Source organism: Etheostoma cragini, chromosome 10 (genome assembly GCF_013103735.1).
Source record: "Etheostoma cragini isolate CJK2018 chromosome 10, CSU_Ecrag_1.0, whole genome shotgun sequence".
NCBI lineage: Eukaryota > Metazoa > Chordata > Actinopteri > Perciformes > Percidae > Etheostoma > Etheostoma cragini.
Genome location: NC_048416.1, coordinates 19,548,492 through 19,574,843, shown reverse-complemented (window position 1 = coordinate 19,574,843; position 26,352 = coordinate 19,548,492). Strand labels below are relative to the sequence as shown.

Sequence of the window (26,352 nt, the reverse complement as noted above, 5' to 3'; positions counted from 1 at the left end):
ATAGACACACTCATTATGTTAACTGAAAAGATATATATATAGACACACTCATTATGTTAACTGAAAAGAATAGGAAGGACATTTCAAAAAATTTAAATACAAAAAGGCTACTTGCACAAGAAAACACAAAAAGGGTTTTCACTGGCAACTTCTATGAAAAAACTATGCTATAGGCTAGCCTATTTAGTAAAAGAAAATATAGGATACATACATACTTAATAATACAATATAGTAGGCTAATTATAAAAGTTGCAGTAGCCTACAACTGACGGTGCAATGCATTAAAAAGTGGAGGGTAGCCTTTCAGTTACAAGCAATGAAAAACTGTACAGAAAAGTGCATTTACTGTTACAACAAATAAAAAGCCTAGAAATAAACAGTGTATTTAGTGTAGAAAGTGTAGAAATATCTTTGAGTACTATTAAAACTACTGGCCTACTACTAGCAGAGCAGTAGTGCAAAGTTGTGAAATCTCAGAGGCTTCTCAATACAACTAAAATACCTAAAATATTAAAAGGCTTTATTGTGATTTAGAGGAGCACTACAAGTTATGTTTACATTTTGTTCTATGCACAGCTAAATGCACAGTAGTTTTATTACATCCGCTATTTGTCCTTTCCAAGTGAAAGCACTGTAGAGGGTAAGCACAGAGGGATCAGTTTCTCTGTACTTCCATTTTTAGGTTTGGCTAGCAGGGAGGACTTGGCCTTGTCATGGTGACCTGCAAGCCTCATAGTAAAGCAGCCACACAAACAGGTCCAGCACACACACTGAATCAGCTATTGAAATGTTACTCTTCTCTTTTTCTTCTCATTTCCTTTTTACACGGACAATTCCTCATCATAGTACTATTTGTTAAGGCTACATGGACACTAGACAGCAATACCAGTTTGTGACCCAGCACAGAACCAGTTTAATGTTTGCTTAAGTACTTATTCAAACAAGTATTATGCATGAGAGGGACACCATCTTTAGTGGAATACCTAACATTTCCATTGCAAACTATTTTCTGTCCCCTTTCACACATGCAGATGTCAACATGACCTGTCACCTAAAATAAACCCTGTCTTATTTTTGCTGTCACCTAAAATAAACACATATTTTATACATGTCATATTTAATGGAAAAAATAACTTTGACTTCCAATATGGTAGATGTTACTTTGCTGTCAAGTTCCCTTCAAATAAAAAACAACAAAAGGTGTTGTTCTGTGTATATTTCCCAATGAATTGTGGCACAGTGTCTGCACAGTTCAACCCAAACCAACCTCACCCTGTCTAATCAGCTCTCATCAGTTGTTGACACAACCTAAAAAGACTTGTAATGACTAATGCATGTGTTTGGTGAAGCAGTGGTGTGGTTCGGTGACTTCAGACTGCAAAGGCTGTGTGCTCAGTGGGGACATGAAGAAGTGAAAGATGGAAACCTTAATACTGAGCACCATGCATGTGCACAGTTTTACTAATCAGGTCAGTGAAATGGGACACTGTTTTAAATTCTTTACAAGAGTCTTTGTCTTGAACTATGTTTAAAGGGATACTTCAACATTTTGGGAAATATGCCTTTATTTTCTTAGATTTAGATTAAAAGATATTAATCTGGCTGTATGTAAACGTGAAGCTACAGCCAGGAGATAGTTAGCTTAGTGTAAAGACAGGAAGCAGAGGAAAAGTAAGCCTGTCCCTGTCAAAATGTAACAAAATCCACCTACCAGCAAGTCTAAAACTCAATATACATAACAGTTTAGATCCTGTTCATTTTACTCATACAAAAAAGTGTACAATAACAATTCTCCATTTTAAAGGAGTTATGTGCTGGGCTATTTTTGGTCAGCAGCCAAGGTAGCCTTTAAAGTGTTAACTGATGAACTTAAGGTGCTGGTAGGCAGATTTTGTTACATTTGGACAGAGCATGGCTGAACCTGGCTCCGTCCAAACAGACCGAACATAGTTTCGATATTCCCATTCTACTGTACTTTTAGGAAAGAAAGTGAATAGGCATATCTCCCAAAAATATTGCTTTAATGTTACTGTAATGTATCATAGTAGAAGCTGTGTAGTCCGACCAACTGTAACACAGATTACAATATCAGCAGTTGAGGGTCTTTGCACATTTGCAATGTGAACAGGAGCAGATGGGGGTCTGGTCCTCAGCTGCTGCTGTTTCTGCTGTTTGTGTGTGTGTGTTTGTGTGTGTGTCAGTGTCAGCTGGCGCAGGGCTGTGGTCAGAGTCTGGGATAAGTCTAGTCAGCAGAGGAGGGCAAAACCTGATTGGCTGTTGGTTTAATGACATAATGAGATGAGGCCTGGAAACAAACCATTGCTCCAGGTCTCTCAAAGCTGTCATTTAACATTTAGAATTTAATTATATCAGCAGAAACTCTTCTCCATAGTCCACTGTCCATTTTCTAAACATTTTCCTATATTAAATCAAGACATTACATAATCCATGCTGTGGATTGGTGTGTTTAGAGGCTGCAAATCCAAAACATGTATGCTCAGCTTTTGAGTAGACTGAGATTTGGACCATTGCTCCAGGTCTCTCAAAGCTGTCACTTTACATTTATAATTTATATCAGCAGAAGCTCTTCTCCATAGTCCACTGTCCATTTTCTAAACATGTTCCTCTAATAATACATGCTGTGAATTGGTGTGTTTAGAGGCTGCAAATCAAAAACATGTAGGCTCAACTTTGAGTAGACTAAGATTTAACATCATGTCATAACAACATGTCAAGAACTTTAAAATAAAGCCATTCTTTTATTTACAAAGACTACAAGGTACAGCAGTGAAAAAAAGATGATGTGAAGATGAGGCCATCTAGTGGCTCATGCTGCATTACATAATTTGTTGGATTAGCTTCATGATTGTCTGAATATTTATAGTCAGATAGTTATATTGATTTAGGTTCAATATTATTTGTGTATAAAAGGGGTCTATTGTAACTTAACTTGACTTTCCTTGTAAAATGCATTGTCATCTGAAATGTAATCTTGTCTTTCTCTTTGTTATCCACACTGAATAACCTTTAATTATTTCCTTTTAGTTTATTTGACAGGAACGTATCCCATGGATCAACAGGAAAACAATTGTAAATGAGCAGGTGTTAGCCTAAAGGGCTTATTTTAATCGGTTGTCCCTGGTCAGAAGTTAAAAATGCACCATAAGAATAGCTTTATCTACATTCATGAAATATTCACAGTAACCACAACATAATATGAATAAAAAACCTAATAGCACAATTCACATCCACCAATACATAAATAAACACAGTAACATGTTAGTTAGCTACAATCCATATTATGTGTGAAGTGATCACCACTCTACATCTAACCCCATCAACCTGATATACCTCACAAGGGAAAAATTTGCTTTGGTTCCAATTATACCTGTTAACTTGTTTCACGTGCATGGTAGTGTGACACCAGTTAACAATCAGCATAGTAATGATGTCATTATGTCCCTGAGTGACTAAAGTGCATTCTATCACTTTCAGGCTTTCCGGAGATTACTGTACCTTACAGATCACACCACACGACACATTTCATTCTCCTATATGCCCCTTCGTTTGGTTTACCTAAAGAAGAACCACGCCATCCAATGGGATTAGCAGTTGGTTTAGAGGGCTCCGTGATTGGTTGAAATACCAACAGAACATTTGCCAGGTTGTTCCTCCTGCATGGGGTGACTAAAGGCTTACCGTGAGCCTGATTAGTTTTGTAGCTGGTGGGTACATCATGTTAGTAGAGAGAAGCACCCAAACAAATGCATGGACATAGACTTACTTCTGTAAGTATTCTTTTAATTTCTCCTATTTTATCAAACTTTGCAAATGTTGTACATAATCTATGTGATTAAGTCAGTCAGTTGTATCAGGCACTGATGATTTAGTGTCCACTGAGTTTGATATGCTTTTTTAAAATCTGATAATTCAATGCATTTTACCACCCATGTGTACTGACCATTCATTGTCTGTGTGAATTTAAACTGGTTATGCATCATGTTTTTTAGTTATATAAGTTAATACAGCTATAGTAACAAAAATAGAGTATTTCTATTAGTGATAAGCACAAAGTAATTTAACGTAGGTCTACTGTGGGTTTATTGTTTACGTCAACATGGCTACTCTTACTGCTCATTGGGATTTTTATGGCACTTTACTGGGTATTATTGTGTTTAATATTCCAGTTTCTCATTTTAATAATGTGTTTTGATATCACTAAAATCAACATCTCTCTATTTACAAAGTACGGACCGGAAACAACATCTTAGTAAACTAAACTACTAAAACGATAAAACTTTTGTATTGCACAATTACATTTAAAGTTTTATTTTTTTAACTCCACAAAAAAAAAACATTCACACAACCCACAACATGCATGTTTAGTACTGTGAAGGGATGGTTTCTTCGAATTAACACTTTTATAGTAAGCTTGCTAAAAATGCTGCGATTTCAGATACCTGCGTATAACATGGAAAACATCCTCACTGTCTTTTACAGTCAAACCAATTCTGGGTCAGCTTGTTAGCAACACTGTGAAAGCAGACTGTTCTAAACTGGCTTTAGCAGATTATGGAGCCTAAACAGAGGCACTGGACAAAGGAAGACCTGCAGTGTTCTTTAACACTTGTCCCGACTTCCTCAGGCAGACCTGTTGCTGTACAAGACTTGACAGGACCACTCATAGTTTCCTACACATGGCACAACGCCAGTACGGGGCTCACACGTCATCATTGCTTATTGATCCAAGAAAATAAAGAAAAAAGCTTTGAAATGAAAGTGAGCTAAAAAATTCTAATGCAGCCTATTTAAGATTCTGGGGAGGTAGAGAGAGACATTTGGAATTCAAAGCGTTGCCTGCATGTCTGACCATATGTAAAAGTCTCCTAAACCCACAGGCTACACAAAGTATCTTTGTGTTGGCTCTGGCCATGACTCCCGGTGAGTCAACCAACTAGCCCTGTTTGTGTGTGTGTGTGTGTGTGTGTGTGTGAGAGTTATACTAAGGTTGACCATCTGTTTGTAGGTGCCAGTTCCAGAAAAGATGGTGGCCGCTGTGCTCACCTTGCTCAGCCCGAGGAAACATGTTCAACCTGATAAGCAACTGCTGCACCTGGTTCTCCAAACTACAGGAGCCAATCAGGTAACAAATAAAACATTTCTTGAAAAGTGAAATTAATAATAAACCTAAAAAAATGCAATCAGGGATGCATGTGACATATTTGGCAAAGCTTCTATTGTCCAAAAAAATAGAAAACACAGGTTCATGGCGCTTGGGTGGCTCACCTGGTGGAGCGGGCGTCCAAATAAAGAGCCTCTGTCCTTGAGGCAGTGGTCGTGGGTTTGATTCCGACCTGTGGCCCTTTGCTGCATGTCATTCCTCCTCTCTCTCCCCTTTCATGTCTAAGCTGTCCTGTCACAAATAAATATCTGTAACACAAAAACACAGGTTCAATCAGCCTAATCACAAAGGTAAACCTCATAGATTCCCCTTATTCAATCAAATAAAATCCCAGTGTTGCCGGACTCATTGGAACTGGTTTAAAAATTATTTAATTTTTTTCCTCTGGAAATAATATATTCACATTATGAATGTGTTTGTCATGCACAGTTTAGAGATGACACATGATTACTCAGATTACTCCTTTAATTTACAGCTGTCAATATGCTACTCTTTTAACTGAAATGATAAACTGTGCATACTTCTTTGCAGGAAAGTGACCATTCTGGTGGTTGGTCTTGACAAAGCGGGAAAAACATCCTCCATCAGAGGAATGTCAAGAGGTAATTCAACAGTGACAGTTTAATTGCCAATTCAACTAAATGTGCTTAAGCTGATATATGACACATTATCAACCTGCGTGTTACTTCCTGTCCTTTTCTTAGTCCCCAATGGTGTGGAAGCAGGACCCACCAATGGCTGCGTACGACATGAGCTGAAAGTGGAGAACTACCTGGTCACCTTGTTGGATGTGGGGGGCTCAGCCGAGTCGAGAGGAGCCTGGAGGGAGCTCTTTGGAGAAGCCCATGGGATCATCTTCGTGGTGGACTCTAGTGACAGGCAGAGGATAAAGGAGGTCAAGGAGGTTCTTGCTGACCAGCTGAAACAACCAAGAGTGGCAGGAAAACCCCTATTAGTGTAATTATATCATACATACTGTATATTACAAGAGTGATCAAATGGCATCTGCAGTGTAAACAGTGCCCTCTAGCAGCTGATGAGGACAAACACTGAAATAACTAATCACTGGGTGACAGTAAATTTAAAAGGTGAGTGACTTAGTGCTGAAACCTTTTCTTCTTAGGTTGGCTAACAAACAGGACAAAATGAACGCTTTGCTGGGAAGTGAGCTGATTGAGATTCTGTCCCTGGAGGCGCTGGTCAACCAGAGCCGCTCTCTCTGCCATATTGTAAGTGTTGAAGTTCACTACTGCGATTTGGATCAAACACAAATCTCTTGTAAGAATTGAAACCATGGATGGCAGAAAACTTTTCTTTTCCTTCTCAGGAGCCTTGTTCAGCCTTAATGGACCTGCGACGCTGGTCGGACAGAAAGACTCTTCGAGGCCTTCGCTGGTTGCTGCGTGCTGTTTGTCTGGATTACCCCGAGCTGTGTACTCGTGTAGCCCAGGACAGCAAGAGGCCTCTGGAACCAAGAGAGAGGGACAAGTCCTGGAAAACAGAGAAAGTTCGTAGAAAACCCAAGGGAGAACGGTAGGAGGAGGTTCAACATTGTACATATTGCACATATCAAGATAAAGCTACGCATGATATAATGTTTACAGTTTTTTTTTTTAAATGTTCTCACACCTCAGAATGCGATCCAGCAAGCCAGATCTTCGCCAGGGTCATCGGCCAAAACAAAAGGAGAAAAACACAAAGAGTGAAGGAAAGATGCAACCCATTCGAAACATGCTGCAAAAGGTCAGGAACATAATTTGGATGACTTTTACACTCAGTGGCCACTTTATTGGGTACACCTGTAAAACCTAATAATAAACAGCTCAGCCATAAACTCTACTTTTGACAAAATATGCTAAAGTTCACTTTTGATTGACACCATCAGAGAGGTATTAATTTAACTATAAGTTTCTCATTGAGGTTGTAGTTTGCGGTGGTGTTGAACTGGACTGCACTTTAATTGAAATGTGAATACGTTTTGCCATACCGTATTTTTGTTTTTTGTTTGTCATGATTGTGAAGGTCTCTATAAAAATGTGATTTGAAATGAATACTACAGTAAATAACTGGAGAATTAAACTATTCTTTTATGTACAGGAAACCAGTCCGAAAAAGAAAACAAAGAAGAAGAAGAGGCTGGTTAAGGTCCAGGAAGGTGAAAAAGATCAAGTAGAAGCAAATGAACAGGAGGAGGAAGAGGAAGGGGATGGTAATGAAGAAGAGCATGAAAACTCTGGTCATAGAGAGAAAGCCAGCAGTGCCCTGATCCCCCCGAAAAAAAGCAAACTTAAACGCAAAACAAAAGTGAAAAAAGAGAGTGTGGACGTGCCAGAATCACCAGACAATGATGAGAAGCCGCTTAAAGGTTGAAATCAGTTTTTGGTGGCCAATTTGTTTTGGTTATTAGCTGTTTATATGGAAATCTAAAATGTATTTTATCTTATTCTAGCTAAAGGGGAAAGAAGGAAGAAGAAGAAAGTTGTCAAAGTGAAAAGGAAGAACAAGATCAACACAGAGGAGATGTCTGGAGCTTACTCTCAACCTGTGGACCTGTCCACAACCTTTGGTGAGCTTCATCCACATCTTCCATCTCCACATCAAATGCAATAACACTTTGGACTCTGAAATAAAGTCACAGCTTTAATTTTAAAAAGATGACCCTGTCTCCTGATAGATCTTTACCGAAAGGCAATGCTGGCTCTGAAGGAACATCAAAATCAGGGACAGTGAGAGTGAATCTGCAGCCGGAGTGTGAGGATGTGGTCTACGGCAGTCTGACACGGTCACACTTCATCACTTCAAAGACAGGCACAGAGATTCTGTTTTATGTCTTCATCCTTTTCTTAAGACTTCAGACCTGGTCGATGAGACTTTGGAGTGAAACTGGTGACCCTAATTTGTAGAAATGATAGAAACTTTAGTAATAAAAAATAAAAACATGTAAATAATAATTTAAACATTTTAAATGTTAAAGATGAAATTGTGTACATGGCCAAATTGTTAAAGGCAGTTTTGTTTTAAAGGTCCCATCTTTGGATGCTGTTATATAGGCCTTAGTGGTCCTCTTATAGCATATCTGAAGTCTCTTTCCCAAAATTCAGCCTTGGTGCAGAATTACAGCCACTAGAGCCGGTCACACAATGAGCTCTCCTTAGGACGTGCCATTTCTGTGTCTGTGTCTATTTGGGGGGGGGGGGGGCGGGGGGCAAGGCGAAGGCTAGTGGTGTAGCTTTGACCAACTGCCACTTTGCTCGTTTGAAATCCATAAAGACTCTCTCTCATGGGTGGGCCAAATTCTCTGGGCGAGCAAAGCAGAGAAAGGGGAGGTAACCTTGCTCATGACCTCAAGATTCCAGATTGGCCCATCTGAGCTTTAATTTTTTTAGAAAGGCAGAGCAGGCTACCCAGGGCTCGGTTTACACCTATCACCCTTTCTAGCTACTAGGGGACCATAGGCAGGCTGGGCGAACGCATATTAATGGTTTAAAAAAAAACCGTATAAAATGAAATTTTCATGCCATGGGACCTTTGATCTATACAGTTTTGATTGTAAGGAAAACATGATATCTTTTTTTTTATTTTTTATTACAGGGTTTGAATAATGTCAAGACATTACCAGACCACGTGGCAGAGTATGGGACATTGTTGATGATATAATAATAATAAAAAACTTTTTCTCACAACTTGCATGGAATATCTATTGTGCTTACACGGAAGCAGCAGAACCAAAACAAAGTTTTTGTGCTAAAAGCTACTAACATTTAAAATTATAACACTGACAACAAATGAAGAACAAGGTTGTTTATCTGAATGTATACACAAACTTGATCAAATCTTGGGTTACAATCTAGACAAAACTGTTGCTCCCCACTCTTTTTGTCATTTCAAAATTATTCTGTCAGATCTGAGCCCCAAAATGTAGTGATCACAAGAAATTCCTCCATTTTAGTCATCTTGACCTTTTTCCACAATCCACAATTGATTTCTATATCTGGATAAACTCTTACCAGATGGCACAACAGATTGAAGTCTTAGTGCTGTAGCTTCTATACTGACATACTCCTCAACAAAATCCAAAAAAGCAATTAACTAATCGTTAAATTGATAACATACGAAGGTTTGTCGATTATAAAGAGCTTTTCATGCAATTTGATCGTGGCAAATAGTTCTGTTAAAGTGTCAAGTGTTACTCAGGTGTGAATTTGTGACATTATGTTTCACCATGTATGATATTTCTACCACCTAAAGTATCACTAAAATTCCTAAAATAATATTTAAATAGTCCTATATCTAAATTTAGTTTAAAATGTTGCAAAAAATAGCTGCTAGGTTCGTCCTGTGGTCATCCAACTTGCTGTACAATGCGTAGAGTTTATTTATGGAAGAGCATCACAGGGCCTTTATGTAATAATTATATTTAAAAACTAATTTATTTAGGAATATGCAACATAGTGTAAAAAATGAAAATAAAAGTTTTAAAATAAGGTAGATTTTGACACTGGGATATCTCTGTTTGTTTCTGTTTGTGTGTGTGTGTGTGTGTCTGTCTGTCTTTTAAATATCGGATTAACTGTTTATCCCATATGGTTTATCCAATCTACTTCACACTTTGTTTCCTGGGTACCCAATGAACTTGGGGTTTGCAATTTGGAGCAGTTTGGATATTGGATAATAAACTGTGAATTACACTAAATGACACAGTAAAGCTGTAATGCAAAATAAAGGTTGAAGAAAACAAGTTGAGAAAAATAGCTAGCCATAACGCTGGCTCTTGCGTGTCTACCCTTCACTATAAAGGTCCAGTTTTTTCAACAATTCAATTTCGACAACAACTTCGAGCAGTGCGTCCCACCAAGGGGAACGCTTCCTCCAGTTGTCTTCACTGCACTCCCCATAAAAATGAAAATGGGAAAACTCTTTCCAGAATTAACAAAACACTCCTGCCATCTGCACGTCTCTAGTTTTGGCTGTAGCCTATGTTGTATCTAATTGTTCCATGCAAATTTAAAACGTCAATTTGCAGTTCTATGGGGAGTTGCAGGATTATCTAACGCTATGTTTTTTGGTTGGTGCATTCGATTTACTTGAGTTTTTGGATGTTGCTTGGCAACCTCAATATGATCTTCTGGCCTAGCTAGCTAACTCTGCAAGTTAAAATTGAAAGGCGATACATTGTGGCATAGCTTGTGTTTTGAGTTGTGGGTGAGCTCCTGTCAGGCTAGGCCAGGGGTACAGTGCTCCTGGAGGCCGTGCAGAGAGAGGAGAGCTGAGAGGACCTGCGCGTCGCCATCTTCGTCATTCACCCAGAAGCCCATCCCCCCGGTGGTGCATCTTCACCGGGAAACCGTCAGGCTTTCATTTCAATTCAGTTAAGGGGGAAGCGCCTGCTACACGCAGCGAAAGATGGCCTCACCAAGGACAATTACTATTGTGGCCCTTTCCTTTGCATTGGGGTTATTTTTCGTGTTTATGGGGACCATTAAACTCACTCCAAGACTAAGCAAAGATGCATACAGTGAAATGGTGAGTAGTTAAAGCGTAGCTAGCTAGCTAATTAGCGATAAACTGTCCGCATCAGTGGAGGTAACGTTAACGTTAAAGGCCATTGTTCTGTATTGGCTGCAGACGCGAAAATGCTCTCAGGCTCGAATAATGTGGAGATGCTGACCTAAATAGTAAAAGATGCGGAAAATGAAAGCTTTCGATGTTGAAATTCTATTCATAACTAACGTTACTGCCTCTGTGTAACATTAACAGTAGTTCATTTTCCAGAGTGGATTCCTGTAATTCAAATGTTTAAGACCTACTGTAGCCTTCCGTTATTGCATGTAGTAACATACCATGGTTCTACTTTTGGTATCACCACGGGGAACATTCATGAATCAGTATGGATACAAAACCATTCGAAAAATGTGGCTAACATTAGGTAGTAAACGATTAACAGGGATCAATAAGGAATGATAGATCAATACATGCTATAATTTAGCTTAAAGGTGCAAAGATATATGCAGGATAATCAGCAAATTTCTATATTTGTTAGCTTGCTATTTGTAGCTTAAATAGGTTGTAGCTGCTATGCAACTCGTTCAAAACGAAGAGCAATGGCGGCGGATTCCAGCAAATTCTGTGAAATGCACCTACTGGTGCTGATGTTGAAATGACCAGTGTGTACGATAATAGCTGTCATGCATTTAGGCACCATGCAAACTGAAATGACTAATATGCTCACAAGATGTCTTCCTATAATAATTGTTTACAGTAACAGACTATTAGGCAATAAGTCAACGGGCAATTTTGCAAGCATAGTGATAAAATAAAAGCATTTGAATGATAAAAACTTGACTTGAGGATGGTGACGTTACATAGCCCTTAAATAGCCTCACCCAAAGACACCCATTAGAGTTTGTATGACATTAGTTAAATGATAGAGATATTTAAACAGAACTTTGTACTTTATCTTTTCAGAAAAGGGCATATAAGAGCTATGCCAAGGCATTGCCAGGCTTGAAAAAGATTGGTATCAGCTCAGTCCTTCTTCGTAAGATCATTGGCTCTCTGGAGGTGGGCTGCGGCGTGGTGCTCACCCTTGTCCCTGGCAGGCCGAAGGATGTGGCCAACTTCTTGCTGCTGCTCGTCATGCTAGCTGTCCTGTTCTTCCACCAGCTAGTAGGAGACCCCCTGAAACGGTACGCCCACGCTCTAGTCTTCGGTATTCTGCTCACCTGCCGACTGCTAATTGCCCGCCAGAGTGATGACCGGCCGGAAAGAGAGGACAGCCGAGAGGAACAGCACATCAATGACCAGGAAAAGAACAAGGTCAAGCAGTCTTAAGAGCCTCTTCTACTTAGGTCCAAGCCACAACAAAGGGAACCTGGTGCGACCCTATGGATTGTAATCATTCATATTTTGAAGGAATCAGTCACGACGTCCAGTCGTATCCTCACATTCATCTCTTGTTCCATCAAGCTGGCTGATTGATTACTCTTACCCACTCCTTTGCACTCTTACTGTGAAACTGAAAACGTCTGATCCATACACTCTACATAACCATGGACAATCATACCTGTGGAAATTCATTCAAGCTCAACTCATTGTCTAAATAGTGAATCCATTTTTCCTATTTATTTCAGTCCTACACTGTGTTAAATGTTTGTGTTTTTAAACCAGTATGAATTTATTTATGTTAAAAGTTGATTTGAGAATGCAGTTTTTCATGAAAGAATCTTTGTAGCTTGTTTTTCTAATTTGTTTTTATACTGTAGGAGAAACCGATAATTTAGGAGTTTCAATCGTTTAAGCATGTTTCATTTGGTCCAGAGTATAGAAGATGAACTAAAATGAGCACCTTTGAAACAATTTTGTACTAATTATACATCAGCTTATATTACCTAATACCTTACCATAGCCATAACCTACTTTGGGGCAGTGTTGCCAGAATACAAATCTCAGAAGGAAAAAATGTATAAATCCTTGTTCATTTTTCATATCAGTACATTTTTGTAGAATGCATGAAATCCTTTCTCCCAAAGTTAAATTAGCTGGATATCCTCTTTTTCCTTTCAGTTCAGGTCAAAAAGAAGTTGTTTTGCTGGGAATTACAGCGGTTGCTGCCTCAGGTGTCTGCTGCTAGCTTGTACAGCAGAACATAACCAAATTTTAAAAAAAAAAGTGTTTTTGCCTGTTAAAATTGGAATTTACCTTTGTAATTCACAGTTGAAGTTATAAACTTATTCACTGTCTCTTAAACATTTTGCGGATAGATTTGGTTTTACTTTTCTTCTCTGAAGATATAAAAGGCATTCCTATTACAGTTGTGCAGGGGATGAAATCTCAATTCAAACTCCTGTCATTAAGTTTGGGGGGGCAATATTTCTGTAAATGATATACTAAAAATAAAGAATTGGAGATGAGACTGCCTAAATATTGTTTGTTTTATTAGCTCTTAATGCCATTGGCAACAGTGGGTGCCTCAGTGGGATTTTTGTGTTGTAATCTTGTTATATAACTTCAGACAGTCCCTATGGTAATTCCATCATATTACCATATAAACTGCATAAAAAAACCTTATGGACAAAGATATGTGGTACTTGTCACCGTGCAAAATGGAGTGATGTTTCCCTTGCTTGACAAACATGAAAACAACTAAATGCAGCAAAGATTACAGAGACTGCACCCTCCTGCAGTTTCCCATGTTTGCAGGTTCTGACCATCTGGATTTGTAGGGTTCGGGTAGTTATATAGTTTTAGTTTTATTTGACATGGTGTTGAGATAGCCAAAAAATTAATAGGCAACTATTTTGTTTGGGGTTTTGGACTGTTGGTAAAATAAAACAAGACATTTGAATATGTTATAAGCTCTAGGAACTTTTTCTGACATTGTACAGACCAGAGCGGTTATTGAGAAAATATTCAGGATTGTTCACAGGATAGAAAAATTATATTTAAAAAACATTCAGAACCAAACTATTTTCTGAGTATCCCAGTCATTTTGAATCATTTACAGACCTCACTGCAACAAATTAAGACATAACGGTACTCCCTGTGAAAAACGTTGATAGTGAGTTCTGTGGGTCATCCAGACTGTTTCTGGAAAGCATTGGTGCTGCTGACATTTATGAAATTTCATCGCTATGGTAGCCCGACAAACGAATTATTATTTAAACAGTCATCATTGTCTGACCTGTTTTCGATGTTCTTCGGCGTAGCCCTCTCTCTTGATGTAGTCAGATGAACAGCTACTTGACTGGCACTAGGACTGTAATAATTGTAGTCCTAGTTGACTGTGGGTTGAAGGCAATACAGACTACAACGTCCGGGAAGCAATCGAGCGGAAAGACTACACTGCACACGCGCAGACCAAACGGTCGCGCGGAAGATTTGAGTTTTGTTTGAATGGCTGAGGACGGAGTAGAGCACAATGTTTTTAAGTGTTTAGCAATGTAGAAATGGCAGCAAAGTTAAACCTGTCGGGGCCGCCGGATTCCGACACGTCGTCTCCAAACGACGAGTCTGTGTCCAGCCGGAGCAGTAACAGAAGTCTGAGAGTCGCAGATAAGGCGAGGAGAAAGAACGAGGCGGAAGACCCATTTGTTCTGGCCCTGAAGTACTTCTCTGACGGTAGGACTTGGCTCAGTCAATACAGTCGGAGAAGAGGGTGGCCTTAATTTTACCACTAATACTAGCTAGCTACCGGACCAGGATTTATACGTTAGCCTTTACCGCAATTAAATATTGGATGCCGAAAAGTGAACCAGGTTATAACGTTACGGTAACGCTAGCTACTTATTGTGTTTGGGGTATAACAGCTTTACTGGCAGCTAATGTTGCTAGCTTACAGTAGCTTACGTTAGTTTTTAACTCAGTGCATGAGACATTCCCAAACAGAGCTAGCCTCAGCGTTAGTTAAGTCATTAACTTTAGTTATGAACAAATACAGACACCAACAACATTATTAAAAGCTCGAGGGGGAACAACCCGACCCGTGGTTTTATGACGTCATCTGTTGCCCCTGCCTGCGTTGGCCCACTTAACGGTACACTGAATTAAGTGACGGATCGATTATTATTATTACATCTAAATGAGGTTTACTTATCATAGTCGCTGTCATATTGGACTAGAAGTATTTACTTAATTGGGGGGACTTACCACTGCAATTTAATTTGGTGTTCACATGCCGTATTTTGATGGCTGTTATCTCTATAAACTAGATATGGGGTCACTCGTTTTGATAGAGTAGCTGTGATAAAATACACTGGTTATCAGTATGGTAGAGATCTTTCTGTACATCCCTAAACAGATCACCTGAAAACATTTTGCCAACCCATCAGTTTTTTTAAAGTAAGTTTCAACTCAAAGATCTGGACAACAAAATGATTAATATTTTCTGCATTTGCAGAAAAAACTTCATCTGAACTTGTTGACGTCATACTCTGAGTATTTTACTATTTCAAATGCATATACAACACTGATGTAATCTCTCCCTCTTGTAGTTGAAGCGGGTACTCCTTTGTACGGGAATGATGAGGTGGAGAGGAACATGGTGCTGGTGGAGAAGTTGGCCTACAGTAAAGGACTTTCCCCAGAGACCATCTCTATTATGCTGGAGTTTGCCATGAGCCTCCGAATGGGTAAGACAGTTAAAGTAAAGGTTGGACTGGTTAAAAACAAACATTAATCCTCTTTGGTGCTTAACCTGTAGAGGGTAGTAGGGGGCTGGTGTCTGTCTTGCACACACCAAGCAAGTATACACTTTGGACAGTGTCCGTCACACTCTTATTACCACCTATGTTAAATTAAAAGCCTAAAATTCTACAAACCTGTTTTTGGACTGTGGGTAAAAACCAGAGAACCCACAGGAACCCACTCCACACAGACGGATTCAAACTACTGGGAGGTGTCCGTGTTAACTACTAAGCCACCGTGCTTTCTGGAATTGAATGTGTTTTGGTGCAGTTTTAATTGACAAGAATGCTAGAGCAAAATATTTCTTATGTAATTGATATGGTGTACATTAAGCCCATATTATCCCTACAATAAAAAAATAATTAATTAATTCTTACCAAAATTGTAGGAACACACAACTGATTTTGTTTGTGTGATTTTTTTTGTATAGGGACTATTCTATGTCCCCGGGTGCTGAAATGTCTGATTCCTGCCACTGTGGTACCTCAGGAGGCTGTTGTTCGAGCGTTTGTATGGCTGGGGGTTGGCAAAATACCTGTCAGCACACAAGTAAGTTCAAATTTCAATTTTTTTCAAATTCTTTTAATCTTTTTCTGTTCATGAGTAATTTAGAAGTATATTGGATGGAATATACATATTCTGTCTCCACTCTTAAAGAATACTAACATTGTTTTAATTACTAAGGTTATAACATTAACTATTTTAAACAAAATGAAATGATTTAAAACTACTGTTCTCTTTTTAATAATTCAATCAACACCAAAAAATAAGTGCCTCTTGGCTTTAAAAAAAAGTTTCAATAATGCAATTTTTGAGAGGACTGAGTGTCGGTTTACCTGCTTTGGATTATTTATGTCTAAGATTGCACGATAGTTAATCCATTTGTGTGTTTCATGCATGTACAATTTTCAGATTCTTTTCATAAAGTGGGTGTTGACTGTATTTGACATGATTGACGCAAAGGACCAACTTCGTTCTATCTATGGCTTCATCTTTAGCTTTGTCACAGAGGAAAATCTGGTATGTATGCTGATCTTTGCATTGTTATAGTGAGATGGCATCAAATCAAATTTGTATACTTTTCATCATCATTTACCCTTCTTTGAGCAACAAATTCAAGGTTTACTGAGCTTATTTGTCATTTAAATGACATTGCAAGTTATTTTTCTGTTATTATATATATATATTGTGCCTTGTTTGAGACACAGACATTGGAAAAGGTTCATTTCTGCCTGACCAGGCAGATAATACGTTTTTATTTGGTTAAGGCATATGAAACATGTGCTGTCCTGTTTGTTGACATGTTAACGACTGTCCACTTACCAGTGTAATGAAATGACTGCAGCACTGTAACCAGATAAAGGAGCCACCAAACAACTGCTGAGATGTGAACTCATTATCTTTTGTCACATTATTTCAGTGTCCTTTCATCTGCCATCTGCTGTACCTTTTGACCAGAAAGGAAAGTGGTAAGTCAAACATTTTCACACCTGAAATTTGATTGCAACTCTATTTTTTTTGTCTTTGTTTACTCCATTATTTCCTCTTTACAGTATTCTTATCACTTCTGTAAGCGTTATTGACTGCTTAATTTTTTTCTCGTTGTAGTGCGTGTCTTCAGAGTCAGGAAGCTACTGGAGCTACAGTCTAAACTGGTAATCACGCTGCTGATTTGATGTCCTCGGAAGCCATTTATCAAAGCTACTACATTATTGCCTAACTCAGTAAAAAAATCTGTTCATTGAGAAATCCCAGGATGTTTTTTTCCCTCCATTGTTCCTATGAGACGCTGCACTTTTCAATGTCATTTGTTGTATTCTGCATTATTAGGGAACATCCGCCAGAAAAACAGATTTCAAAGTACAAAGATTTGTCATATTGAGCTTGTTGATAATGTTTTCTCTAGGGAAGGCAGCCGTTCCTCCTGAACCTTCTGTCACTTTACAAAGTGTTTTGCCCTGAACTGGTGACACTCTCCATCCCATCACGAATCAAGGTTTGTACATGCACTGTGGGTGCAGTTGATACTCATTCTGTTGTTATGTTATGGTGTTACTCTGTTTGAACAAGGAAAATTTACGAATAACATGAACCTTACATAAAACAAGAGAGATGTAATTTTGTGTGTGTATTGTATTAACATCATCCCAAAAGCACCAACACAATGTTATGTTTTCTGTGTTCTTACAGAGTGTGTTTAGAAACCACAACATGCCCTGGAGATCAGCTTTGATTGCTGTCCAGAAGAGGGACTGTTCCCAGGCTTCCTCCAGCATCAGTCTGGCCTCCACAATCAGAGATAAGACCAACCCCAGGAAAAGGGTATGGAAGTCTATTTAAAATGTTTACATGCGCTGCTCACCGTGTTCCCAATTACTCCTACACTACAGTTACTGCTGACGCCTGTCAGTGCCATTCCAGCATTTCATCAGCCCCACCTCAGCAAAATGCTAAAGTATACGTGCAGGGAAACGCATGTTCAGAAGATAATGAAGTATATATTTGTAATTAATCCGTTGATCATGATTTTAGCCATTTGTTAATTCCAGGGAATAAATAAAAGAAAAAACGCTAGCCCATCTTGCCCTTATTTATTTTTCTTGTTTTACTGTGCTTTATTTCTTAGAAACACTGCCACCTGGTCTTGCCAGCATTGTGTTCTGTAGTTAATAAAGAGGCTCAGACGGAGCCGTCCTCCAGCAGGAAGGTGGTCCCGCTGGTACAACTCCACTCCTTTGCTCAGCTCCTGGAAAATATGCACCGTATAGAGGTAATGGGAAAAATCTCTGGGTTGCTCACACTGGGGCTGCCTCAGCCTCTTTACTGTCTTGCTTTTCCCCCAATCTTTCACCCTCTCTGCTCCCATCTACTTCAGCGTCCAGATTAAATATAATTTAACCCTAAAGATCATTAATCATTTAAGCAACAGAAATGAATGTATGCCAGTTTCTCCATGCCATTAAGATGCAACCACAGTTTGTGTAAATTGTGATGTATCCTCTTAGCCACATGGTGGTGCTGTGCCACTGTTATATTCTTTTGTTTGTACATCCTAAATGGCCACTAACAACTTTGTCCTCGAGAATCTTTCACATCAGAGGTGGCTTAGGACTGTAATTTGTTTATCAGATTAGAGCGTTAACAAAAGTACAGTGCTTATCCTTTTTACAAATATGGTGATTTATCTATCCTATATGAGTAATGAAAGCGAGATGAGATGTATCTGAGTAATGCATTTGACAAAGTTTTAATAGCAGATGGTCATTTAAAGAGGCATCTCTATAAATGTGTATTTGCCCTGCAGATTCAGTGACCTGAAAAACTAATATAAGTCATTTTAAATGGCTTGCAGACTTTTATGTGTCATGCTACATAAATTCACCTCTCTCTCAGCTCCTACAAAGCCAACGTGAGCAATAAGGCTTTTGTGCGACGATAACATCAACTGTGTTTATTGCCAAGAAAGCCTTACTTTTTTGCTATTTTAGGCAAGACAGATGAGCACAGTCAATCACATTCATGAATTTATTCAGCAAAGGCATTGACAAAGGATAATTGATTATTTCCCTTATTGCCGATAACTCCTGTTATCAAAGCCGAATGGTGCTTTCACAGTTTAATGATACAGTTGCTCCATAATTATTGAGGAGCTAAGCTGTGTCCATTCACAGCCTGTCTTCTCCTCATTCTAATTTATTATACTTGGGAGGCTGCTGTTCATACACAATAAGTGACAGTATTTTCTACACAGTGGGATGGTAGAAATGTCCCAGTGCTGGTATTATGGGGATTATTTAGGGTGGCAGTAGCTCAGTCAGTAGGGAGTTGGGTTGGGAACCGGAGGGTTGCTGGTTCACCATACAGTACCAGTCACCATACGGACCAAAGTATGGTGGTGGACTGGTAGCTGGAGAGTTGCTAGATCACCTCCTGGGCACTGCCAAGGTGGTCTTAAACAAGGCATCGAACCCCAAACTGCTCGGGTGCCTTTCCATGGGCAGCCCCCCCACTCTGACATCTCTCCATTTAGTGCATGTGTGTGTAATTCAAGCCTGTGTGTAATAACAGAGTGGAAATTGTAATTTCCCCTTGCAGGATTAATACAGAATACATTATTAATATTACTGAATACTTGAATTAACTCAGTAGCGGATTGGTGGCCCACTACATGAAAACAAGGACATGAGCATCAGTTTATTCTTATTCTGTAACAGGTAAACTGATTTTTATTAAAGTGCTCATATTGTGCTTTTTTATGTATACTTTTTGTGCACGGTATAGGTTTACAAAGTGAAAAAGCCCAAAGTCCCCCCCAAAAGGACTTACCGTCTCCAACAGAAAACACTGTTCACAAACTGCTCCAAACAGCTCTGTTGTCGTCCAGCCTTTACTTCCGTGACGAACGTGTGTCACTTTGTAACACACGTTATAATGCTTGCCTAGCTGCTAGCGTGGCAGGCCCTCATACTTTGCTTCTGACTGGCTTGTAGTGTTGACCTAGGTACTGCGTGTATGTGTGACTCCCAACAAAGATTGAACAGATGTGAGATGTCTTACTCTGTAGCTAAAACAGAGAGCTGAACACAGAGTGTGAAAATTGACAAAAATATGGTGTTTTTTGAAAATTAAACCATTAAAACCTTTTCGGAAATAACCTCTAACAACAATTATTAACCTGAAAATGAGCATAAAATGAGCACTTTCATGCAGTGGTTGACGTGAGTATAGTTACTTGGGGATATGAGTTTTGTCTACCATCTCTTTTCTGTGCTTCTTTGGATTTATGGTGATTTGATGATTCTAAAATCTCTATGTCATAGTTTATTGCATGTTTCCTATTTCTTTATTTTACCTCCCCCAGCTGCCCGCTCAGATGGGCTCACTGCTTGGCTCCAGTCTGGCACTGCAGTACCTGGACTGTGTACAGGATGAGTCTGCCCTCCTACGCCTCAACTTCTGGCTAGGCTACGCTCTCCACGAAGGTAAGGGGGGGAGCAACTACCGACTACCGAACTGTCGTGACATTTTCTATCAGAAAGATTCATGCAAAGCTGCCCTTGAGTTGAACCCAAACCCATCGCCTAGTTGGCATATCAAAAAGGTTCTATCCGAGTGGGTTTAAAAGAGAGTGGATGAGGAACGGGGGGGTCTCACTGTGTGAAGATCGAGTGAATCTTGATTTCTTTTTTCTCAACTTTCCCACGTACTAAATACCGTTTTTTGCTATTTGTATTAAGAGTTTTTGTTCTGCGGCGATGGAGGAGCCTCCCAGAATTCAGAAGAAGCTCTGCAGTTTTTGAACAGGTTGCTGTCTACACAGCACTTTCTCCAGGTGAGCATCACATTTCAGGGCCTGATAGCTGCCTCTCTACCTCACTCTTGTCATTTACTGTTCCCTGTATTTATTAACCCACATACCTAGCTGACGCTGCACTGTAAAACCACAGTCAAACAGGGATTTGACAATCTTTTAAGTTAGTTTTTACCTTTCTCCACCAGGAGGGGTTTTCCAGTTCAGAGGCTTTTCTCTACAAATTTCTCAATGTTTGGGATGGTTCCCTCCTCCGCCCACAGATCCTCGGCCTGCTGAGCAACATTCCTGTTATCCCCAGTTCCCGTGAGTCTTTAATGGGTCGTGTCTGTCTTTGTCATATATATATACACGTGTGTGTGTGTGTGTGTGTGTGTGTGTGTGTGTGTGTGTGTGTATATATATAGTTGATGCAACTGTAACATTCTGTCTCCCCTTCTTCAGAAATCAGATGGCTTCTATTTGAGCCCCTCATGCAGCTTTTCTTTACCTCTTCACTGTTTTTCAAGGTAGGTTTTCCTCCCTGCAGCAAAATGAGCTCTACTTGAATTTAAAAAGCTTCTTCTATAAGTTAATATATATCATTAAGTGTTTGACTTGTCATTATAAAGCACTCAGTATGGGTCCTGTATTAGCTCAGTGGTTAAACTGCAGCATACTTAGTGCTTTTCCTCTTTATCATGTGTCTGCAGTGTGGACTGATGGAGTGTCTAAACAATATGCTGTTAAAGTGGCTGACCTGGCACTCAGTGTATGCTCTGGAGGACGACTTAGACATCAGTCTCAACAGCCACACATCCATGTAAGTCTTACATCTACTTCCTGCTACTTGATTATGCTGTGAGCATAAACAAGCAATGGACCTGAAATACTTTGGGAATTTACTTAAAAGCATTATAGCGTGTTTATCTTTTATTCCCAAGCCAAAAAATCTCTTCTCAATAATACTCAGATGAAATAAAAACGTTTTATTTACTGTGTGAATATGTAATAAAAATAATTCTGAATTGACTTACTTAATTTTTTAATAGATATGAGGCTTAATAGTTATATCACTTTGAGTTGTCTAATTTTCTGCAGATTAAATCATGACCTATCTATGATCTATATAACTTTACTATATATAACTTTCTTACTTTAATTTAAGCCACCTTTTATTAACTAGCAACTAATGGCAAAGTGTGTCTTGACATGTTTTCCCTTTTAGTTTTAAACCCAGTTATCCATCAAATCCTATAATTAAAATTTGGTTGCCAAAAAATAGCCCCAATCTCTAGTTAAATGTTTTTCAGTGCAGTCAGTGTCAGTCATGTTTAAATACCCGGGCTTCATCACTATCGAATCCTCACATGTCTAAGCCCACAACAAATTATCAACAAGTGGAGGAATCCATTTTTTATTCCCTTCCATTTCCAAACTTACTTATGATATTTAGCCAGAGTACAATTTAGAGATTAAATTAAGGAATCATTGATTGTGTATTATTTGTGCACTTTCCCAACATCACTCTTGATTCAGTGTTTGTCCTTTTGAATTGTAATGAAATGCCACTCTCCTGATTTGGGAGCTTTATGTCATATCAGATACCTGAGTGAGTCCTGCAACGGCATTCTGGTTAAAGTGTGTGTCTGACTCTGCTCTGCCCTCCGTCCCAGAAACATGACTCTGTCAGGGTTCAAGGATTCAGTGATGGAGCTGGTTGACTTTGTGGGTCGGCTGGCCTCTTTGGGCCTTCAGCTTGAAGGCTGCCACTCTCTCCTCCTCAGCTTCATCCTGGACTTCTATGAGACGGTAAAGTAGTGCTGCTAGAGATTGAATCTGCTTTGTGGCTTTTTGTAGGCATAATGCAACCTGTGCCTTGGCTTAACTTGTTCTATTTAAGGACCCTATCCACTCAAATATGTGCTTTGCTTAATGCTACTTCACTTGGATGTTTGAGCTTCACTTTGCAGAGTGATGTTTTTGCAAAGTTTAACACTAGAAGCATGTTTTCATGAGAGAAGCAGCAAAGGGGCCGCAGGCTGGAGTCGACCCCGGGCCCGCTGCGTCGAGGAGTAACCTCTAAATATATGAATGCACGCACTACAGACTGAGCTTCCCGGGCGCCTGGCTTGCCTCAAATTCAGAAAGGGTTTGAAAGCCTGCAAGGAGATTAGGTTATGTCTGATTGGAAGATGTACCGGCTTCTAACAAAGCTGGGCCATGATTAAAGCTTCAGTAGCAAGATCATATCGAATGTTGGCTTATCTACCTTTCTCTTTTAACTCTCTGTGGGTCTTTATTCCATATTTCTCTCCTACCCCAGGTGTGTGACACGTTTCTGAAGTATGGACTCCCCCTCGTGGTGATACCTCCAACTGGAGTTTTTTACCCGGCCCTATTTGCCTCTGACCCTGTTAGCGTGGACCGACTGGCCTACATCATGTACAGGTGGGGACTCTTCATCTCTATGCTACAACCTGCCGCGATGCGTTACAATAAATCTCACTGCTTCTATTTGCAAGACCCGGCCTGCGTAGCATTCAAGCCGTAGGATTGGCCAGACGTCCATGCTCCCCCTTTCATTTCCTATTCCCTGACCAATGGGGGTAACCCGGCTCTAACCACTCAAGGTCAATGCCTAACCTCAACCATCTGCCTAACCACTCAGTTACTACGCAGGGCAGGTCTTGCCAAGAAAAGCAGTTAATAACGCTACCACAATGCACACATTAGCATCACCCACTAAAGTAGTATTTCATATTTTGATGGATATTTGAAAGGGCTAAAGTCAAATGGCTAAATTGTACGTATTTGTTAATGCATGATTTATGATGAGAGTCTTTAGAGGTAATGCACTTAAGCCCTCTGCATCTTTTTTATGTAGAATTCAAGCGTCGTTTGTAACTCTAGGCTTTAATAACACAAACCCTTTACAGTGTCAACTAATTGACTGCACCCCAGGGCTCTGAAAATGCCAAGACAAAGTAAAATTGGAACATAATTGCACTATATTTTTTGACAGCCCATAGTGAACAAAGTGTTATGCAGTAATTCATGATCACTGAGGTCACTGTTTTTTTGTGTTTCTTTTTTGGTCAGGTACAAGGTGAACTTGACATCAGCCAAGAGTCAAGAAACAGAGGTAAAAAAATAAATAAAAGTACTTTCTTCTTGCTATGTATGTTTTAAAATTAAATATGCTGTGATTTGCATTGCAGCGATACTGTAAGAGTACATTCTAGTTCATTTTACTGATGGCTTGGCATACAATGTGAAGGAAATGATTTTCTATTTGAAGGGATTTGATTATAAGAGCTAATTTAAAAGTTATCTCAACCCATGAGTTTTGAATGCATTTCTAGTCATTGCATTTACGTTTTATGCAATTAGCTGGTGCTCTCCTCGGAAGTGACTTGCCGTTTGTTTTAAATCACTTTGGACGCTTTAATAGTTATTTCATCACTCTTCGTCTAGCTCTTCAGGAATTCACATGCATCTACCTACAGCTGCTAACCTTTAATACCCTCTCAGATGAGGACTTAAGAAGTTGTTGATTTTAATACATCTGCCACTGCGTGCTGTGAATTTACAAGTACATGTCAGGCAGCCAGCACACTCCCCTGGAAACGTCAGAGGCACTTTTTATTAAGAAATATGAACTTGGTAAATAGAATGCAAATCAACCAGCACATCCTACGTGGAGGTCTGCAGACACAAAGAGTGGTTTACTTTCTTTCTCCACTTTATTTACCTTGCTCTGTTCTCATTTTGTGGCTCCCTTTCGATTCTGTTTTTCAGCAGGCCTTTCACATCAGCCGTCAGACGTTCCGTGAGTTCAACCACTACGCAGTCGTCATGGTCAACTGTCTGTGGAACTCCAAAATGTTTCAACCAGGCATGGGTATACAGCTGGGAGAGGAGCTGTTGCTTAAGAGCAATGTGCCGCAACACTGGACGAGCTTCGACCTCATCCACCACCCTGCCTTCATGAGCTACGCCGTCGACTTTCACCAGAAGGTGAGTCTGCACCGTTTCGGATGTCTTGTGTCTTACAAAGATACTTAGTAGGATCTGACAAATTCTTTCTTCTAGTATGTTCACAATGTACAGGTTTTCCGTGGAGTCTTTAAAAAGTCTAAAAGAAATCCAGTGTCTAGGTCTTAAATTATTTGAAACTACTATAATTTCCCGACGTCGATGCAACACTACCTCTAATGCTCACTTAAAGTTTTTTCTCTTCTGTTTTGTAGTTGTCGCTTGTCCAATATAGTTAGCTGTATTTTTACAGATTATTATTTCTCTGTCTCGCTTCTACTCAGTTTTAATAAGTTTATTAACTTTGCAAGTACTTATGACTACATTTTATTTTGCTTTCATGTCGTGATATAGGTCTTACATTTCATTCATAAAGGTCTTAAAAAGTCTTAAATTTGACTTGGTGAAACCTTCAGAAACCCCGTATGTATCCCTTGTTTATTTTTAAACTGCGAGAGGCACTTGATGGATCAACGTCCAGCCGCCAGTCTGTACAGTTTGGTTAATGGACTTACAGGCAAGACAAGTAGACAAATGTGGTATTAATGTTTCTTTTGTAGAAGATACATTAATACAGAAGGGCATTTTATTATTAATGGATGCCGTGTGAGACGTGGTTTTCATCATGTTAAATAATACACACACCCTTTTTTTGGTTCAGTCCAGATCCAACATCCAGCAGCGATAGCAAGCAGCTTGTGAGATTTAGCAGGGTGGGCTGACAATGAATATTAATGTTCTCTCTTTATCAGTGTTGGCCAGGGAGAAAGGACATGGACCTCAATTCCATAAAGGTATGAGGGCTCTCGTTTTTATTTCTGCATTTATTATAGACTCCACACGTAGTTTGATTTGCATCAGTGATATTTCAGAGTATAAGTGAGGTTGCTTTGGTTGTAGAAACCCTTCAGATGTGACTTTGTGTGTGTTTCTGTGCGTGTTTCAGCATTCCAAGCCATGGAGCTGGTACCTGGAGTATTTGTTCAGTCAGGGTTATGACGGCCTGAAACAGTTTGTTCAGAGCAACATCATCCGGCAGAAGGCAGCAGGCGACAGGCAGGGCGACAGCTTGTCCACATAGCAGAGGTAGACGATCAACTCAATGGAGAAGAAAAACAACCACTTGTATCTTACCCGTTAAAAAAAAAAAGACTTGTACATATTTCATTTCCTCGTCTCCTCATATCTTTATGTACATAAATGTATCTTTGTTATTGTGTATTCTTACTTATAGTATTGTCTATTGAGTGATAATAGACCATAAAGCCCTGGCAGCCGTTTGCCAGAAGAACAGTCAGTAGAAGGTTTAAGTTCAGTGAATACACATTCAACAGGAAGAATGTATTTTTATTGCAAAAAAAAAATGGTAATGCACATTCATCTGAAATACCCACAAAATCGTATTCATCCCAGAACTAACTTAACTTATGATACACACAAACGTTGAAGAGCTACTAAGAATAAGAGTAACACAACTTGAAATGGTTCTTTCTTTCTTTGCAATAAAATCAGTCAATCTTTGTTTAATGTTAACACACCGACCTTGAACCATACTGTTTTTGTGTTCTATTTTTCTTGTACAGCTTGCGAAAACCTGACTCTTGCACCTTGTTGAAAATAAATAAGTGTAAGACTTTTAGAAACAAATAAAATCAATCTG

The 26,352-nt window shown here is 39.3% G+C and overlaps 3 protein-coding genes across 5 annotated transcripts; all 3 read left to right on the top strand.

Annotated features, from left to right (window-relative positions):
* Positions 1 to 1,431: 1,431 nt before the first annotated feature.
* Positions 1,432 to 8,144, top strand: arl13a (ADP-ribosylation factor-like 13A). 2 transcript variants are annotated; one of them, XM_034883127.1, is made up of 10 exons: positions 1,432 to 1,469; positions 5,027 to 5,143; positions 5,714 to 5,784; positions 5,887 to 6,139; positions 6,306 to 6,411; positions 6,510 to 6,715; positions 6,817 to 6,925; positions 7,280 to 7,547; positions 7,632 to 7,748; positions 7,857 to 8,144. In XM_034883127.1, the coding sequence occupies exons 1-10, from the start codon at positions 1,447 to 1,449 to the stop codon at positions 7,910 to 7,912; spliced, it is 1,326 nt and encodes a 441-aa protein (XP_034739018.1). In that variant the 5' UTR covers positions 1,432 to 1,446; the 3' UTR covers positions 7,913 to 8,144. The 2 variants fall into 2 exon arrangements, with proteins under 2 accessions (XP_034739018.1, XP_034739019.1); XM_034883128.1 differs by lacking the exon at positions 1,432 to 1,469 and adding an exon at positions 3,582 to 3,788.
* A 2,190-nt stretch (positions 8,145 to 10,334) lies between these two features.
* Positions 10,335 to 13,092, top strand: tmem35 (transmembrane protein 35). The gene is made up of 2 exons (XM_034884218.1): positions 10,335 to 10,705; positions 11,648 to 13,092. The coding sequence occupies exons 1-2, from the start codon at positions 10,586 to 10,588 to the stop codon at positions 12,011 to 12,013; spliced, it is 486 nt and encodes a 161-aa protein (XP_034740109.1). The 5' UTR covers positions 10,335 to 10,585; the 3' UTR covers positions 12,014 to 13,092.
* Positions 13,093 to 13,862: 770 nt separating this feature from the next.
* Positions 13,863 to 26,054, top strand: cenpi (centromere protein I). Of its 2 annotated transcripts, none has more exons than XM_034884237.1 (20): positions 13,863 to 14,299; positions 15,172 to 15,309; positions 15,795 to 15,913; positions 16,277 to 16,384; positions 16,785 to 16,833; positions 16,973 to 17,019; positions 17,271 to 17,360; positions 17,555 to 17,686; positions 17,991 to 18,134; positions 20,226 to 20,346; positions 20,602 to 20,696; positions 20,864 to 20,981; positions 21,120 to 21,184; positions 21,368 to 21,477; positions 22,331 to 22,466; positions 22,981 to 23,105; positions 23,757 to 23,799; positions 24,459 to 24,674; positions 25,445 to 25,486; positions 25,639 to 26,054. In XM_034884237.1, the coding sequence occupies exons 1-20, from the start codon at positions 14,128 to 14,130 to the stop codon at positions 25,771 to 25,773; spliced, it is 2,205 nt and encodes a 734-aa protein (XP_034740128.1). In that variant the 5' UTR covers positions 13,863 to 14,127; the 3' UTR covers positions 25,774 to 26,054. The 2 variants fall into 2 exon arrangements, with proteins under 2 accessions (XP_034740128.1, XP_034740127.1); XM_034884236.1 differs by having other exon boundaries at positions 24,456 to 24,674.
* Positions 26,055 to 26,352: the final 298 nt, after the last annotated feature.

Excerpts from the sequence above, each read along its gene's own strand:
- arl13a (XM_034883127.1), top strand. The coding sequence starts at position 1,447 with ATGTGCACAGTTTTACTAATCAG. Across the intron at positions 6,926-7,279 it reads TTCGAAACATGCTGCAAAAG|GAAACCAGTCCGAAAAAGAA; the intron begins GTCAGGAACATA and ends TTTTATGTACAG. Across the intron at positions 7,749-7,856 it reads GGACCTGTCCACAACCTTTG|ATCTTTACCGAAAGGCAATG; the intron begins GTGAGCTTCATC and ends GTCTCCTGATAG.
- tmem35 (XM_034884218.1), top strand. The coding sequence starts at position 10,586 with ATGGCCTCACCAAGGACAATTACTATTGTGGCCCTTTCCTTTGCATTG. Across the intron at positions 10,706-11,647 it reads AAGATGCATACAGTGAAATG|AAAAGGGCATATAAGAGCTA; the intron begins GTGAGTAGTTAA and ends TTATCTTTTCAG.
- cenpi (XM_034884236.1), top strand. The coding sequence starts at position 14,128 with ATGGCAGCAAAGTTAAACCTGTCGGGGCCGCCGGATTCCGACACGTCG. Across the intron at positions 14,300-15,171 it reads CCTGAAGTACTTCTCTGACG|TTGAAGCGGGTACTCCTTTG; the intron begins GTAGGACTTGGC and ends TCCCTCTTGTAG. Across the intron at positions 18,135-20,225 it reads AAAATATGCACCGTATAGAG|CTGCCCGCTCAGATGGGCTC; the intron begins GTAATGGGAAAA and ends TACCTCCCCCAG.